We start from the raw sequence: 18,768 nt of genomic DNA, 5'->3' as shown, positions 1-18,768 counted from the left end.
ACACATTATACACTGTTTGATGCTGAAACGTGATTCATGTTACATTTAATATACCTTGTTATAAAAATGTGATGACATAATTTGATTAATGGGAATGATGTTTCGACTGATAAAGGGACAGGACCAAGATGAGCACACCATTTTCCTCTCAGCTTTTTTTTTCTTCTGGTTTGGCAATTGATAATCAAAGCCGTTGATTTCAAAATTATTTTACCTTTGTATCTGATGACCAGTGGGAAAAAAAATCATCCTTGTTATTACTAATGGTATTAATGGGCTGGGCTGAGAGAATACTGTCGGACATTAAAACGGTCTGTAGTACAGAACGAAATGCGGACTACTGTGCTTGAGGAAGAGGATGTCCTCAAAATGCATCATACAGCAGAATCTAGTGTATGATGAATAAAGAATTGAGTGAATGGAAAATCAGGGTTGGGTAGGGTTACTTTAACTTGATTACTTTCAATTACTTTTGGATTACTCCAATACCAAATATGCTAATAAAAGACAAAAGAAACTCAATATGAATAAAATGACTCAATTTTGTGCAGGCAAGGGGAGTAACGGAATACATGGAACGGCAAAAATGATGTTGACAAGCTCATCTCATCTCATCAGCCATACCGCTTATCCTCATTAGGGTCGCGGGGTGGCTGGAGCCCATCCCAGCCATCTCCGGGCAGTGGGCAGGGGACACCCTGAACTGGTTGCCAGCCAATCGCAGGGCACACGGGGACAGACAACTCACTCGCTCATTCACACCTAGGGACAATTTGGACCGGCCAATTCACCTGAAATGCATGTTTTTGGAATGTGGGAGGAAGCCGGAGTGCCCGGAAGAAACCCACGCAAGCACGGGGAGAACATTCAAACTCCGCACAGGAAGTCTGGAGCTGGATTTGAACCCACGCAGGAGGTTCCCATGACATGAACTGTGCCGCACATGCGCTAACCACTGCGCCGCCGTGCTGCCCATGTTGACAAGCTGTTTCGATTTATTTTCATTTTGTTTCTGTCGCATTTTATGTTAGTTTTGCCGGAGATCAAAGCCAGGAGAGAAAGCTTACCACGTGTTGTGAGTCATCATTTTTTTCATATTTATTTTCTTTTGTCTTTTATCAGCAGATTTGGTATTGGAGTAATCCAAAAGTAATTGAAAGTAATCCAGTTAAAGTAACCCTTCCCAACCCTGTTAAAAATAGATAAGAAGAGTTTCCCCAAAAGCGCCGATGTAACTTTACTAAATGTTTGGGCACTCACGACAGTGAAGTCTTCCGCCGTGCAGTTCTGCCCACTGAAGTTGCAGCTCATGAGCATTTCCTCCAGCTGGTGTCCCGTCCTGTTGAATATGTCCTGCATGTCGGGCGCGGGGTACATGAGGTCGGTGGGCTTGTGCCCGTCCCTGTTTTTAGGGGGCAGCCCGGTCAAGTTGGCCAAGTGGTAGATGTCTGCGTCGGTCAGCGCCGAAAAGCGAAAGCGGTTGATGTTGCAGATGGTGACGGCGGGGAAGACCATCTCCGGGCTGGCCTCCTCGTTCAGCGCCGTCACGTGCGGGTGCTCCAGGTAGGAGATAGCGCATTTGGCCGCCTGGTAGACGAAGAGCGCCAGCGAGGTGAGGAAAGCGAGCGCCCACAGAGTCTGCCGGATCCCCAGCCGTCCGGAGACAAAGATGTGATTAATCCCGTGGAGGGAGCAGGAGTTTGCGAACCCGGCTAAGTCTTTGGCCGGGGGTGCGCAGCTCTCCTCGATCAGGCTCTCCTTGTCCCCATCCTGCTTGCTTTTCTGCTTCTCGTCCTCCTCTGCAAACTTGATTTTGCAAACAAATTCGATAGGCATCGGGGCAGCCAGGTCTGCGATGGTTTGTTTGTTTGTTTTCTGTAAATAGCGGCTACCGAGCCCCGGATCGCCTACTCCTCTGACTTCTTTGGCGTCGATGCTCCGAGGAAGAAGCAACTCCGGGAAGAAGAGAGAAATAAAGAAGAGTTGCTGCTGCTGCTGCTGCTGCTGCTGCTGCCGTCTGCGCTGTGACTGCTTCTGCTTCTAGCGCGGCTTCCTTGTGACCAGAGCGCTGCTTCGCTCTCCACGCTCGTCTTGCGCGCTCTCGCTCATCAGCCGTAATACAGCTGTCAACAAAGGCTAAACAAAAACATGAATAACTAATCACTTGGAACAGACACGCGTAAACGCACAAAGCTAAAATAAGAACAGAGTGCTTAATAATTTATAAGGATGTAGCGTGGTGATTATTTCCCCCTCAGTGGCGCGAGTTGCAACTTGCTGTGGTCATCCGTGTGATTCCGACAGACAAGTCATGCTTCGCGCGCGGACCGACTCGACTTACCTTGTTCCAACAGCTAAAGCACTGCTGAATGATCCTCCGAGTGTTTGATAAGTGCACCTTATATCTAGCGCTACTCTCCGGGGATGCTCGATCACAATTTCGTTTTTCTATCTATCTACCTTGGTCATATCCCTCAAGAGGGGTGACCGACAGCAAGACACACACACATACAATAACAAAGAAAATAAAAGGGATATAAACAGCAAAAAAAAAAAACACATACAATTTTTTGGACCATGGCCAACCCAATTGCCCAAACACCCAAACAAGTTAGGCACCTCGGCACCCAAGTTGGTCATGCTTTCGTCCCTCCAGATGAAACGGGACACCAGAAAGCGGCCATGTCACTCGCGTCAGGGTGACACAACACACTCTTTTGTTCAACAGCAGTTCCCGACAGTTTTCACTGGTTTACCCCTGCCGCATCATACAGGTGCCCAGCCCATCCTTAAGAACGCGTCGACAATCCCACTATTTTTTTCTACCGCGATAAAAGATAGTCATGTGTCTCTTCGCAGATAAACGATACCACACTGCAAAAGGAAGATTACAGCTTGAAATGAAAACCCACATTATAAACCTTATTTTAAACGATTTTAACCAGTTTCTATCTTGTGTTATATGAAAAAAAAATGTAAATAAGTAATGCTTCAAAATTTTCAAGACCAAGAGAGGAAATATAAAATAAAAAATGAGCAAATATTTGTGCCATCCATCAACTCGAACAAGCCTGCCAATTCTAATGCATTTTTTTAAACTTAAAAATTATGTAAAAATGTCATGATAACTGATGCGAGGCACCTGTGCCCGTTCCTTTGGCACCACCTGCCTCGGACACTGATGGGGTCCCTGTCACTTTTTAAACCTCCGCCTGTCACCGGTTGTCAGTCCGTCTGCGAACCTCAGCTTACGCTAGGCAAGCCTTGCGACCCTGATTCTTTCCTGTTCTGATTCCCGTCTGTTTCCCAGCTCTGACCCATTTTCTGAACTTGACTACAATTTTTGCTCCCCCGTCCTGGCCACAGATCTGTTTTTTCCCGCTCTCGACACTGCCGTTGCTCGCCACGGAGAACGAGCAACCTGCTCTCCCGTCCCGAATTACGACCTGTTTTGATCTCAATCACGTCTGTTCTCCCGCCCCGAATAACGATCCGTTTTTGATCTCGACCACGTCTACTCCCCTCTCCTGGTTTTCGACTTGTTTTCCGTTCCCGACACCGCCATCGCTCGCCACATAAGTCCCACTTCCGCGTCTGACCAACCTACGCCCCATGACCAGCAATCTCAGGATCGTGTGTGTGCACTCCTTTCCCTTCTCCCCAATAAAACTGTGAGTAACTTTACGCGAGTGGGTCCTGTTTGCTGTTCTGGTCTTGACAAAAAATGGACTGAAATCAGGTAAATATATACATATATACACACGGGAGCCATATCCCCGAGTGGGAGGTGACTCGAGTCAAGAACACATTCAAATTCTTGACTCTTTCGGGGACATTCATACAAAGAGGGGGATTCCCAGCCCCCACGCTCAACCCAACTGATGTGTTGCACCATCTCATTGGGAGTCATTAGGTGACCAAACCCCCCAATTCCAACCCCTAATGCCGAGCGCCAAGCAGGGAGGCAATGGGTACCAATGTTGTAAGTCTTAGGTATGACCCGGCCGAGGGTCAAACCAGCAACCTCCTAGTCTCGCGGCGGGCGCCCTACCCCAAGGCCACCGACCAGATAAATACTTTGAATTATTCAATTTTTAGCCAACAGAGTGGAAATGCATTTTGTTACTGCTTAAAAAAATTGTTAGACAAGGCTGCATTCTCCCTCCAACTTTATTCAACATCATCCTAGAGAGGATCATGACTGAAGCTCCTGACAAACATGAAGTATAGTGAGCATTAGGGGACACAACAATACCAACTTTAGTTTTTCAAATAATATTGCCGGAGTGGCAGAGAAGGGCAGGAACTCCGAGATCTGGTCAATTGCTTGGATATAGTGTCAACCTAGTATAGAATAAGAACAGAAAAAAATAAAGTAACGACCAACAACCCCAAGGTATAACCACAAACATCAACCTCAACCAACAAGAGCTTGAACGTATCACCACATTTAAATATCTTGGAGCTCTTATAAGAGGAGGGGTCAGAACCAGAAATCATGGCCAGAATAGCTAAAGCCACAGCTACACCTTAATTGAAGTCATCTGGAAGAAAAAAAACGTAGCAATGAAATCAAAGTTTAGACTCATGTGAGCGCTGGCTACTTCCATCTTCCTCTACGCTTGCAAGACAGGGATTCTCACAGCAAAACTGGAAAAAAAATCCAGGACACGGAGATGTCATTCTACAGGAAACTTCTAGGAATCAGCTGCAGAGCTCATGTGACAAAAATGGTGCGAAACACCATCAGAGGGCACATTGGACCCTACCAAGAACTGTAGTCAATTGTGCGCGGATGAAAACTTCAGTGGTATGATCTCGTCACAAGATGATCAGGACTGACCAAGCTAATTCTCCAGGACACAGTCCATGGGGGCAGGAGGAGAGGCAGACACAAAAATAACTGGGCAGGGAACATTAGAAAATGGACTGGTGCTAACTTTGCCACAGCCCAAAAACAGGCCAGAAACCTTCAACAGTGGAGAAAGCTGTCCAGAGTTGCGTCCTAATTGGTGCCCAGACGGCCCATGCGGTTAAGGAAACCGTGAACCATATTCTACCTTATTTTAAGTCAAGTCATGTTTGTCTGTATAGCCCTTAATCACAAAGAGTCTCAAAGGGCTGCACAGATTAAAGACTATTGCAAACTATGATTACAGACTATTATGACAATATCCCCTCATCTAAAACCTACATGAGGGCAAATAATACACATATTATCAACATAAAATATAGGTTATTCATATGCTATAGAATGGAAATGTGTTTTAAGCCTAGATTTAAACAGTTCCACTGAGGTTCCAGATCAAATCTCAGGGGGAAGAGCATGGAGAATGCTCTTGACCCTGTGGATCTCTTCTTGGCTCTTGGGATCACGAGTAGACCAGCGTTTTCAGAGTGAAGGCTCCGGACCGGAACATAGGGGGAAATTAAATCTGAAAAATATGAGGGAGCAAGTCCATGCATGATTTTGTATAATACCAACAGCACCTTGGAATCACATCTTAAGCTAACAGGGAGCCAATGCAGGTTAGCTAAAATCCGGGTAATGTGATCAAACTTTCTGGTCTTAGTTAAAAGCCTCACTGCGGCATTTTGTACCAGCTGAAGGCTTTTGATTTTGGACTTCGGGAGACTGGAGAGTAGTGCATTACAGTAATCGAGACGGGAAGTAGAAAAATTTTACAATATTTGCTCAAATCATAATTACAATCGACTGACAATGCAGATAGTAGATTCCTTTTTCCTGTTTTTTTTTTGATTACAGAAAAGAATGTTCTTGAATCAAGAAAAAACATCTCCTGTATCCAATAGTTTTGCTTACTTTAGGATTTTTTTATTTTAATTTTATTTTGATAGAGAAATTAGGTCAAATTTAGTACAATAAGATCATGCTATGTTTTCCCCAATACAGTATGATTAAATTTTGCAATGCATTGAAAAATGAAATTGATCTTTTATTTTGTTTTGCTATTTAACAAAAAAACCTCAGGTAAACACAAATAGCGTTAGTTTATGGTTCTCGACCATAATCCGTCCCAGAACCCTGTTCGAAATCTGATTTGTTCAATCACCGAAATCATTTTTCCCATTAAAAATAATGTAAATCGTTTTAATCCGTTCCAACACCCTGAATGTTTACCATGAATGTTTAAAGTAAACATAAAGCTAACCCAGGCTAATCATACGTTTCGCGTTAGCGTAATCTTCCGTACGAAAGATTACGCTGACATGAACGTGTAAAAATTAAAAAATCAGGTCGTTTACAAGTCATTTAGCACCCGGGTCACCACAACAAGTGGTGAGCGCCTCATTGGAAAGGGGGCTGCGTCCCAACACCCTGAAAGTTGGGCTCCGTTCCAACACCCTGAATGTCTCATCTCATCTCATTAGCTGCACCGCTTATCCTCAGTAGGGTCGCGGGGGTACTGGAGCCCATCCCAGCAATCATCGGGCAGTGGGCAGGGGACACCCTGAACTGGTTGCCAGCCAATCGCAGGGCACAAGGGGAGAGACAACTCACTCGCCCATTCAAACCTAGGGACAATTTGGACCGGCCAATTCACCTGAAATGCATGTTTTTGGAATGTGGGAGAAAACCGGAGTGCCCGGAGGAAACCCACGCAAGCACGGGGAGAACATACAAACACCGCACAGGAAGTCTGGAGCTGGATTTGAACCCACGCAGGAAGTTCCCATGACACGAACTGTGCCGCACATGCGCTAACCACTGCGCCGCCGCGCTGAATGTTTTGAATGTTTAACGTAAACATGAAGCTAACCCAGGCTAATCGTACGTTCGCATTATCGTAATCTTCCGCACGAAAGATTACGCTAACATGAACGTGTAAAAATTAAAAAAAAAAGGATAAAGAAAATAATTATGAATAGGATTTCTTACCTTTGTGGTGGTCAGCAGAAAGCGCTCGCACACCTCCTTCATATTTTGCTATTATTTCTTTCTTAAATGCAATAGTTGTACGCACTACTTTTCTTCTTTCTGAGGCATAATTAGGGGCTAAAACACCCGTACGCCGCTCCGCATCGCACCCTAGCGTACGCACTCACGCATTACCGGCGTTCGAACTCCGATTTTTTTGACCAAACAGCGAAGCAAGAATTTCTAGAAATTTTTGGTCGGACTCCGATTCGTTTGAACTGAGAGGCGTTTCGAAAACCGAGGTTCCACTGTCTTATACAGCCACGTGGCTCCAGGTCACCAATTATCCGTCCAATTTTCTTTGAATTAGACTGATGATCTATTCTATTCTATATCAGTAACATCATTTGTTTTGTCATCTCCTTTCTAATGTGTATCAGTTTCCCTGATAGATGTCATGCATTCATACTACTTTCTGTAGAAAAAGTCATGACTCTCACTTGACTCTGGATCCAGACAAACACACAAAGGAACAATGTAAATGAAACTTGCGGCACGGCATATTCCGACAACGCCGTTTCCTAAGAGTCGACACGTAGCAGTGAATATTCCGAATTGTGCGAAAAGTACGATCCTGCCAATAACCCCATTTTTTGCATGCTTCACTGCATGTCACAGCTCTGTTGATGCTACGTTTTCCAAAATGGCAGAGCGAGTTATGCAAATACCAGGCACAGAGGCGAGAGCCCTAATGCATGTTCTTTCATTTGCCATGGTATTAGTCATGCAAGTCACATCACGGGGGGGCTGTGACCACCGGAGAGAAGTCCTTTTTAAATGTGAATTAAAGCATTCCGAACACTGCCGCTGATTCCGAAGCTATAGGGAGGCACCGATCTATAAGAGTCGCAGAAGAAACTCGTGCCGAGTGCCATTACATGATTTAGATAAGTGGTGGTCGTGACCCTTTGCGACTGCTGGATTTAAACAGGTATATTATTAAACCCGTCTCACCAGACTCAGAGGTGGCAATTTTAGTCTGTTAAGCAGCGTTCCCTCGAAGCTGCGCGCGTGCGCAATTGCGCACTGCTCGCACATTCTTTGCGCACAAGAGAATCTAGCCGGCGCACAAAAATCAGGGCTCAAAATTACTAATTAAGAAACGACTCAAGTCAAAGTTACAATAAATAAAGGTAAAAATACACGGGTTCCCCTGACGTTGTGTCCTAAATGCGGTATTTTGAAGTCGAGTCGAAGTAGAAAGAAGTTGAGTAAAGTTAGTAGAGTTGGTCGAGAACCGGCTTCTTCGGCTCGGCTCACTAAAAGGAACCGGCTCTTTCGGGTCCTAAACGGCTCTTCAGGTTGTTTTTGCTCCTTTAATCCCAACATGACCAAATATTATGTAAAACTATGCACAAAATGACTTCAAAGAAGGGGGGAATAGAACAGAAAAGAAAAAAATACCAAAATGAAAAAGTAGTGAAAAGCTGAGAAAAAAACAAAACAAAAGGAAGAGAAAAAAAGAAGGAAAAATTAAGAAGAAAAGCCAGAAAAAAGAAAAGAAAGAAATGTAGGAAAAAAGTAATCAGAGAACAAAAAGAAAAAAGTAACAGCTCGGAAAAAATAAACACAATGAGATTTTTTTTAAAGGAATTTAAAAAAAGTAGAAAAAAACACGGAAAAAAGAAGAATTTTTTTTTGTTGCATTCAAATAATTTCCAATGATATCAAGTGAATCTTGGTGCCAACATTGTACTTCCACTAAAAAATGTGATTAAGTACAGTTCTGTATCTTGCAACCGACTCAATAAGCCCCCAAAAATGTTAATATTCTGCGACAAAATATATCGGGAAATAAAAAGAAATGGATATCTTGTGAAAGAATTGTAAGAACAAACGACGTTTGTAGGCCGTACAACCTTTGCAATAGTACATGAGTCAATTCATTCAAAAGAGAAAAATAATTTCACATTGTCGGAAACTCAGCAAAATGTTACTTGATGTCAAGTTTTGGACATGTTTGATAATGATTTAGTTGCCACACTTGGGATTGCCGTTGCTCACTGTTGTTTCAAGCGTTGCTCACCGACTTTGTGTGAACGCTCAGACCCCTGCAAAATTACAGGGAACATTGCTGTTAAGTAGCCAATTAATGTCCTCGGATAAAATAGGAGCGATAACAAAAATGGCTATTCAACTGAAATATAGACGGACGTGATCATAAATTTGGAACGATTGAAGTCAATGAGAATATTTCCACAGTGTTATAGCCGCATCTTTATGTCCTTTGAGGAGATACGTTATGAAAATATTGACTTTTTAAATGGCTTCTCCGGCGTACAAATAGTCGAGGCGCGAAATTGAACGACCCAGTGAAAATTCAAATGTCTTCATTTGCCTGAAAATGTGTCCGTGCGAGGACCATACATGTTGTACTTTTAAGTATCTCGAGAGGGCACGCCGATGATTTCCGAATCGCAGAGTCTGTAAATCGGTAGGCTGTTATTTTTGTTATCTTGTTCCCGTTTCCCCCCCCCCAGCAATTGCCACCCCGCTAACTTTATCTGATAAGATAGGCCGTGTTACTCCAGCGTGTTATAGATATTGTATCACGCGAGGTGACTACGTTCCAGCTTCGCCTTTGGTCCTGGAGGTCTTGCTACAACACAGTGTATCATGCGCCTATTCCCGGAGGCTGCTGGCCTTTTTTTACACTCAAACAAAAGGAACTAAAAGCACAGAATATCAAATGAGAATAAAAGCATAGAACCACATCTGGCGACGCAAAAACCAGAAGGACTGACAGAGTGGATGGCATTCTTCATGTGTCAGAGCCCATCTTCCTCAAACGCAAAGGGTTTTACTTGGCCAAAAATGAGACTGAAAGGATGAAATGTGACCTTCAGGTTGTTTTTGTCTGTCATTTAGCACTCTTATTTTTTGTAAGGACACGGGTCTTTCTTAATGCATCTTTAAGTTCAATGCCGAGCCATTTATCAATCCCGTGGTTGAGTAAGATTTCTGTATTCTTTTGATGCACACGTACAGCTTTGAATGGACCGAGTAAAAGCAGAGGGACTTTAAAACTGCTCACTTTGGTCCATTTATCTGGGAATAAAATAAAAGAGAGCGTAGAACCACAAGATATGGATGGATTATATGCTCCCGCCAGAAGCAGCTGATTACCATCATGTTCAAAAAGCTCTATATATTGAAACGTGTGATTAAAATCACGGCAGTGCAGCTCTTTGGCTGAAGCCTGAAGGACTAACTCGATGTATTGCATAAATAATATTTATTTCATCCATACTAGGGATGGGCCAATCTGATCAGGGTTGTCTGATCCAAGACAGAAACCAAATGGACTCCCACCTGTTTTTGCTCCCGTCTGTTCTCCTGGCTACGACCCATTTTTAGATCCCGACCATGCTTACTCTCCACTCCTAGCTTTCGACCAGTTTCCGATCCGCCCCCTTTTTTTGCTCTCCTGTCTCTGGTACTGACCCGTTTTTTTCTGTTCCCGACACCGCCATCGCTCGCCACGGAAGTTTCAATTCCGCGTTCAAAGCGACCTGCTTCCCGTGACCAGCGATCACCGGATCGTATGTGCAATCCTTTCCCTTCTTCCCAATAAAACTGAGAGAAACGAAATGCAAGCTGGTCCTGTCTCCGTTCTGGTCCTGACAAGTCTGTCCAATCCACAAAAAAATACATTTATTTTAAAAGTAGATTAAAATAGTCATTGTAAATTCAAGGGCTTTAATAAACAATAAAACAAAAATAGTATGAAATCAATAAATGAAGCACATTTAACATTTAAGTATCTTAACAGGCTCTGCAGAACAACAAGCTAGCCCATGAACTCCAATAAAGGAGATCTTGCATATTGTAGCTGGTGTTTCGCTCCCTTTTTAAGATGTTTTTTTCATGTGAGGCCAGGGGTGCGCCTCTTCTTCTGTGTTTTTATAGTCAGTATTGCTAAGCGACATTTTCAACGTCCGTAAACAACGTTTCCCACGCTGAAGTCAAATATCGTCACGTGACGAGGCTGCTACGTATGATTGGTTAAACATGCTAAAGCCTGCCGGAGGTCTGCGTCAAAATAAATGTCCCTTGGCGGAGACAGACAGAGGCGTACTTACATGGAGGGGATTTAAGTAACGACTTCAATGTTGCCTAATGTAGCGGAGTAAAAGTACCTTTTTTTTTTCATCAAAAATTTACACAAGTAAAAGTAAATGACATGAACCAGAACAGAAACAGGACCCAATCGCGTGACGTTCTCACACAAGCCTTTTATTTTACGGAAAATGGGGAGTCATGCACGTTAGAAAGCCGGTCTGGTGTGGAAGGACAGGAAGCCAGAGACCAACGAGACCGATTCCAACTGCCCGAGTTGATATCGGACAGATGGGGTCAATACCGGACAGGAAGGGACAGACAGGATTGACAACAAATCAGGAAATCGATAACCAACAGGAAAAACTAGATGGGTACAAAAACTGGAGAAAATAATAAACAGGACCAAAATAAACGGAAACAAAACTGGAATCGAAATGAAACAAGGACAATAATTAACTGGAACAATACCAGACTGAAGATATCAACAGGAAAACAGGACAGAGTAAGAACCTATGTCTTGTGGGGCAGAAGTTCGTTTGACGGGATGACAACCGAAGCAAGGGCGCGCTGAGCTTTATATAGACAGAAAACCCATTCCTCAATGAGCCGCAGCTGGCGCCATACGGGCGGGGCCAATTGTGCACCATGGCAACCCCGGCACACACCGGCGCGGCCAATTGGGCGCCATGGCAACCATGACAGTATAGGGATGTCAAAATACTCCTAGAAGTACAACATTTCCCAAAACATCAAGTAAATGTAACGGAGTACATTTTTTGCATTTAACATAAACAAGTTTTATATTTGCGTGTGCGGCACAGTTCTTAGGTCATGGGTTCAAATCCAACTACCGACCTTCCTGTGCATAGTTTGCATGTTCTCCCTGTGCTCGCGTGGGTTTCCTCCGGGCACTCCGGTTTCCTCCCACATTCCAAAAACATGCATTTCAGGTGAATTGGCCGGTCCAAATTGTCCCTAGGTGTGAATGAAAGAGTGAGTTGTCTGTCCCTGTGTGCCCTGCGATTGGCTGGCAACCAGTTCAGGGTGTCCCCTGCCCACTGCCTGAAGATGGCTGGGATGGGCTCCAGCACCCCCCTACTGAGGATAAGCGGTGCAGATAATGGATGGATGGAAGTTTTACATTCATCATCCAGATGTCCGCCCAAAAATAAACTCTAAGAGTCTGTAAACAAACAATAAACTGCCAGTTAATAGTGTGGATATAAAAAGTCTGTGTCAAAAAAGCAAACGTCTCTGTCTAAATCCCAATTTTATTTGAAACGACTGCACTAAGATGAAGCCATGCTGTTTTTTTGGGGCTTGTACTTTCGGAACGTGTACACGCGGGCCTCATTTTTTGATGGAGGTGAGCTACACAGGGAAAAAAAATTGCTTTCCCGCTCATTGCAATTCCGTCTAGAAGGTGCAGCCACAAGATAGGCCTTCACCCTGATGTACTTGGCACACAAATATGATCCATTTGGTACACAATCAGCATCAACATTTTGGACCTGCCGGCGCGTGGCTTCTATTTGACAGGTATTAATGTGCCGGAAACAAATAATGACGATGCAACGTGACGGAGGACCCTGCTACCTCAGCAGTAACACCAGCCGGGATCAGTGGTCAACAAAAAGCCCGTCCAGAGGAAATGTCAGATTTGCATAAAAACCACAAAATATTGTATTTCTTGTTGTTTTCTGCTCCCCGTGTTTGAAGGGATGCGATCGTCTCGACTGCAGAGCACCGGCTGATATTTGCGCTCCTTTTTTATTTTCTTCAAGCAAACAGGTCACAGCTAAGTAAAAGGAGAGTTTAAATCGAATCAAAGCGTTTAATAATGAAATTCTTGGAATGTTTCTCAAGGCAATGTGAGAGAATGCGGCGGAAAGGCTGCGCAGTGTGTGGGGCGTAGTCTCCATCGTTGCAGAGATTTGAAATTCAAATAGTCAAGTCAAGTCAGTCTCAAATGGCTGCAAAGACCACAGATTATTGCAAACCAAAGACTATTATTACACCATCCCCTGATCTAAAACCAACATCAGGGCAAGGAAAACTCAAAACCTCAGCCAAGTCAAGTTATGTTTATTTTTGACACTCTTAATCACAAGGAGTCTCAAAGGGCTGCAAAGACCACGGATTATTGCAAACTGCAGACTATTATTACACCATCCCCTGATCTAAAAACTACACGATGGCAAGGAAAAACTCAAAAACCTCAAGTCAAGTCAAGCCACGTGTATTTCTGATGCCCTTGATCACAAGGAGTCTCAAAGGGCTGCACAGAACACAGATTATTGCAAACTACAGACTATAATTACACCATCCCCTGATCTAAAAACTACACGAGGGCAAGGAAAAACTCAAAAACCTCAAGTCAAGTCAAGCCACGTGTATTTCTGATGCCCTTAATCACAAGGAGTCTCAAAGAGCTGCACAGACCACAGATTATTGCAAACTACAGACTATTAGTACACCATCCCCTGATCTAAAACCTACATGAGGGCAAGAACAAACTCAAAACCTCAGCATGAGGAAAATGATGAAACCTTGAGAACGGATCGTGCATAAGGTAATCCAAGTCAAGTCAAATAACATTTATTCTTATAGCCCTTCATCACAAAATGTCTCAAATGACTGCACAGGTTACAATGACACATCCCCTGATCTGGAACCAACATGACGGCAAGGAAAAACTCAAAAACCTCAGCAAGAGGCAAATGAGAATACCTTGAGAAGGGACCGCACATGAGGTAATCCCCCTTCCAGGATGAACAGGCTGCAACGGATGTAGCAATCAAAGCTAATAATTGTGACGTGTGATATTGTGGAGACAAAATGCACAAAAGACCTTAACTCACGTCATAACATATGAATACGTCTTCAGAAGTATTGTCCTTGAGTGCCAAACGTGAAAATATATTTTTCTTATTCAAAATAAACTATTATTACGAATTTGGTGATGCTCATTAATATGTATTAAGCCTCTGGGAATGGTTTCAGTATGATAAATCACCACTAAATGGCAGGAACGGCTTGGATCAGATCTTTATCCACACATCGAAGAAGCCCCATTTCCTAGCGTTGCCTCCTTTTCCTGCAAATGAGTGTGTAAGTGTAGTAAAACTGCGTGTTGAGAGTCACAGGATATGGACAAGTAATGGGCAGTGAACTCCTCATAAGAGCCTATTCCTTTCAAAAACAGAGGACTAACTCCCATCGTCATCGGTAACGCTGGTCACCCGAGAGAACGTGATCGCCATGGTGACCCAAATCGTGTGATCACGTCACCGGAAAAATTGGGTGCTGAAAAGTTCTTGCGAAGTAAATGCATCTTTCATGCATCAGTTCAGTGTTCTTGCAGTAAAATGTTGTTTTACAAAGTGCCATTGTGTTTATGGATAGCCATATGAGGCTGCCAACACACACTCATTCACCAAATACAGGAAGCAACACCAGGAAGTTGGGTATCCTCGATGTGTGGACAAATATCTGATCAAAGCCATTCCTGCAATCTCATGGTGATTTACTAAAATCATTCCTAAAGGCTGGATACAAACCCTTTATGTTTCAAGTCATGTTTATTTGTATAGCCAAGAGAGAACTACATAAAGACAGGACAGGAGGAAGAGAGAATGAAAAGAAAGGAGAAAATGAAGAGAGAAAGAAAGAAGGAAGTAAGGAAGAGAGAAGTAAGAAAGGAAGTGAGAAAGATCAAAGGGAGAGAAAAATACAGAAAGGAGGAAGAGAAAAAGAAATAAAGAAGGAATGAAGAGGAAAAAAGATGAGAAAAAAGAGACAAAAAGAGGAAAATAGAAAGAACGAGAGTAAGAAAGAAAGAAGAACAGCAACAGGACAAACGTATTTTCACATTTCGGCACGCAAGGACAATGCTTCTGAATACATTTTTGTACGCTGTGATATTGAATTATTTCACAAACACTTAAATATGTCTGTGTCATATTGTTGCTAAGAGCTAACAAGATCGGTTAGCTAAGCTAACGAGACTAGTTTTCGTGTCTTCAGACCAGGGTCCAAAGTTGCTGTTTCCCTTCATGTTCGAAAAGTCCCACAGTCAATTTGCTTGTCGGGACCAGAACAGGACACAGGACCCACTCGCGTAACGTTACTCACAGTTTTATTGGGGAAAGGAGAAAGGAGCTCACACTCGATCCGGAGATCGTTGGTCGCGGGGAGTAGGTAGCTCAGCCGCGGAAGTAGGACTTCCGTAGCTAGCGATGATGGTGTCGGGAACGGAAAACGTCTAAATCAAAGAGATCGTGGCGGGAGCAAAAACACAGGAAAAACGGAGATTCTCAGACGCACCAACAAAAGTCTAATGACAGGACAGCGTTTAAACATCGACAGGGAGCCAATCTGTCAACGAGCTTCAGCTGGTGTCCATGGGCGGGGCCAATTGGGTGCCATGGCAGCTGTGACAGAACCTGGTGCCACACAGCGGGGGCCAATTGGGCGCCATGGCAACCGTGACATTGCTATTTTAGAGATCACTCACAGAGCTTACCCAATTGTGTTAGTGCTAGCATTTTTATGGAACCTGTAATATTTTTTAACTTTTATTGAAAATACTTCTGTTAAGAAATGTATCTTAAATCCAACTTTTACAATCGTTCAATCAACAAATAATCAGCTAAAACGTACTGAATTCAATTTCGAAAAATGAATTTTGTGTAGCATATCGCTGTTTGTTAGTCCTTATGCACAGCAAAGCTTTGACTAATTACACACAAAACATGTGTAAACACGTCCCTTGTGGAATATTAATGATGTGGCAAGCCGGAGCAAATTATGGAACTTATTCCTTTGAAATTCGGTGTTGATGTAACAAAATGTACACAGTAACACAGTGTCTTGCAAAAGTACTGGCCCCCAAGAACATATAGAATAGAATAGTATAGAATATACCTTTATTGTCATTGTTACAGAATGGGTTAACATATTGTGACAACGAAATTGGGAAAAAATATTGACATATTTCAAGTTTTTAGATTAATAAAAACTCAAAATATTTTCCAAGAATCAACAACATGTAAGGCACATTTGTGAATAGAAACATTTTTAGATTGTGCTAACAAAAAAATGGAAAGAAGGTGTTGCAAAGATGTTTGCCACCTTTAGACTTCATATTTTGTACAACTTAATTTTGCCACAAGTGTTTTTAGCTATGTTGGGGGCGATGACGCTTAATAAAACAATGCCATACAAACAAATGCCAGCTGCCGGTAATCACAAGGAAATAATGCAATGGCAAACAAAGCCACCAGAGAGCAGTGTCAGTTTCAACCAGACTTGTTGAGAACATGGCACCAATTTTAAGCATTTACAACAGACATGGGGACTTGAGACTTAGTGACTTGGACTCGAGTCGACTCGAGTCGCTGTTTTTATGACTTGTGACTTGACTTGGACTTGGCAATCTAAGACTCGGGACTTGACTTGTGACTTGACTTGCCCAAGAAAAAAATACTTGGGACTTACTTGGGACTTGAAGGTGAAGACTTGAGACTTACTTGAGACTTGCACATGTGTGACTTGGTCCCATGTCTGATTTACAAGCACTTCACCCAAAATTCAAGCACGTTTCAAACCTTTGAAATACAATATTGAAATTCAAGCATTTAAGTACTTTTGTGACTTTGCCGTTGACCACATCACAAAATGCACATCATATTTGTTTTACTATTATTATTTGTAGGGGGGCGCAATGCTCTGTCAAGGTGGCACAGGGTTGGGTGTGGTTGCGTTTGACTTTGGGGACCTTTTTTTTTTTTTTAACTTTCCCAGAATAAAGTGCAATTGCACATCCACTACACTAGAGCCCAGAGGTGTTTTCTTTGGCAGAGTTTTTGTTTACATTTAACCTCTACACTGTTCATATAGCAGAGTATGGGCATTGAGTATGAAGTGTGGACACTATGTGTAGCAGGCCCTCAAGTGACCACATTAAATCAAATATTTAACACGGATGCAGGGACAGAAAATGAGAAACGGGGTTAAGAGATAAAGAAAAGTCTCCCCCCAAAAGCTAAGACAAGATTAAAAAAAAGGGCGGGTAGCGCTTCACTGCGACCACAGAAGGAGACGAGCAAGGAGTGGTATGCCCTCTATGTTGAAATGTTGGCAGCGAACAGCACAAAGCCAAATGCATTGAGCTTTAATTTTAAGACATTACAACTCATTTACGCTGATAAAACGCTTTTTTTTTTCTTTCGGAAATGTGCTGTAAAGCGTAGATTAGAAATGGACAGAGGGGACGTGTTACCTTCAATATTGAGCATCCTTTGTCTTCACTAATAATATGTAAACAAGAAAAAAAGATCCATCTTGGGGGGAACAAGAGGATTTCTTCTTCCGAAGCGGGAGAGAAGTGCAGAAATAATTGAGAAGCACTGGTTTACGCAGAAGAAAAATGTTTACTCAATTTTAATCTATTATTATTATTTTTGCCTGTGACTAAAAAGGTTGGTATATGTAGTTATGTCTCTACTGACCGACCAATGTACCTATTTAGTTTCAGATTATTTTACAAATCCGGAGTATGACGAATAAAAGATTACATATTTATAGTACCCAATTTTCGTGCGTTTGTTTTCATTTGCCACATATTTATATCAACTTCATGCTAAATAAAAGAAAAAAATACTATTTATCCGATTATTCAAGTAATAATATGAATTTTTGGTGAGAAGATGAGATGACACTCAACTATATCTTCCGATGGAGGAATCTTCCACACTAAACTGTGGAAATGTGGAGGCCTGCCTCACTGAGATAAAAGAGAGGATGTCACTCAACTTCTTGCGCCTTACTGTGTTATATATGGTGAAATGACATCTGAGCCCTTTAGTGTTACCTGTGGTGTTCCGCAAGGTTCAGTACTTGGCCCCCTTCTTTTCAGCATTTACATGCTTCCATTAGGTGATATTATTAGCAAGTACAATATTAGTTTCCATTGCTACGAAGACGACACTCAACTCTATCTTCCGTTGGAGGAATCTGCCACTCTAAACTGTGGAAATTTGGAAGCCTGCCTCACTGAGATAAAAGAATGGATGTCACTCAACTTCTTGCGCCTTAACTCGAAATGCTGTGACTAGTTCTCAAAAACTGTTCTAAACATTGACAAATGTAATATCATCCAGAGTGACTCAGTCAAAAATGTAGGTGTCCTATTCGACCCCGATCTGTCCCTTCAAACACACATGAAGAATATTACTGGAACAGCTTTCTTCCATCTTCGCAACATTGCTAAAATTCGTCCTATGCTGTCTCAGTCAGATGCGGGGATTATTATTCACGCGTTTGTCACTTCCCGTCTCAATGACTGTAATGCACTACTCTCCGGTCTCCCGAAGTCCGAAATCAAGAGCCTTCAGCTGGTGCAAAATTATGCACCGAGGCTTTTAACTAAGACAAGAAAGTTTGATCACATGATCCCGATTTTAGCTAACCTGCATTGGCTCCCTGTTAGCTTAAGATGTGATTTTAAGGTTCTGTTGGTAGTTTATAAAATCATGCAAGGACTTGCTCCCTCATATCTTTCAGATTTAATTTCCCCCTATGTTCCGGTCTGTAGCCTTTGCTATGAAAACCCTGGTCTACTCGTGATCCCAAGAGCCAAGAAGAAATCCACAGGCCGAGAGCGTTCACTATTTGGACCCCTGTGTTGTGGAAGCCTCTGCCCTCTGAGATTTGATCGGCAACCTCAGTGGAACTGTTTAAATCTAGGCTCAAGTCAAGTCAAG

The 18,768-nt window shown here is 42.8% G+C and overlaps 1 protein-coding gene across 1 annotated transcript in view; it reads right to left on the bottom strand.

Annotated features, from left to right (window-relative positions):
- asic4a (acid sensing ion channel subunit family member 4a) overlaps positions 1–18,768 on the bottom strand; it is a 413,457-nt gene that overhangs the window by 242,635 nt on the left and 152,054 nt on the right. Inside the window, exon 4 of the mRNA XM_088352525.1 lies at positions 1,261–2,136. Within this exon, the coding sequence (XP_088208651.1) occupies positions 1,261–1,836 (576 nt within the window). The 5' untranslated portion in view covers positions 1,837–2,136. The remainder of the gene's footprint in view (positions 1–1,260; positions 2,137–18,768) is intronic.

Source organism: Urocampus carinirostris, chromosome 14 (assembly GCF_059441175.1).
Source record: "Urocampus carinirostris isolate Australia breed hairy pipefish chromosome 14, RoL_Ucar_1.0, whole genome shotgun sequence".
NCBI classification, from domain to species: domain Eukaryota; kingdom Metazoa; phylum Chordata; class Actinopteri; order Syngnathiformes; family Syngnathidae; genus Urocampus; species Urocampus carinirostris.
The sequence above is the reverse complement of the archived record's forward strand: the minus strand, read 5'-3'. Positions and strand labels throughout refer to the sequence as shown.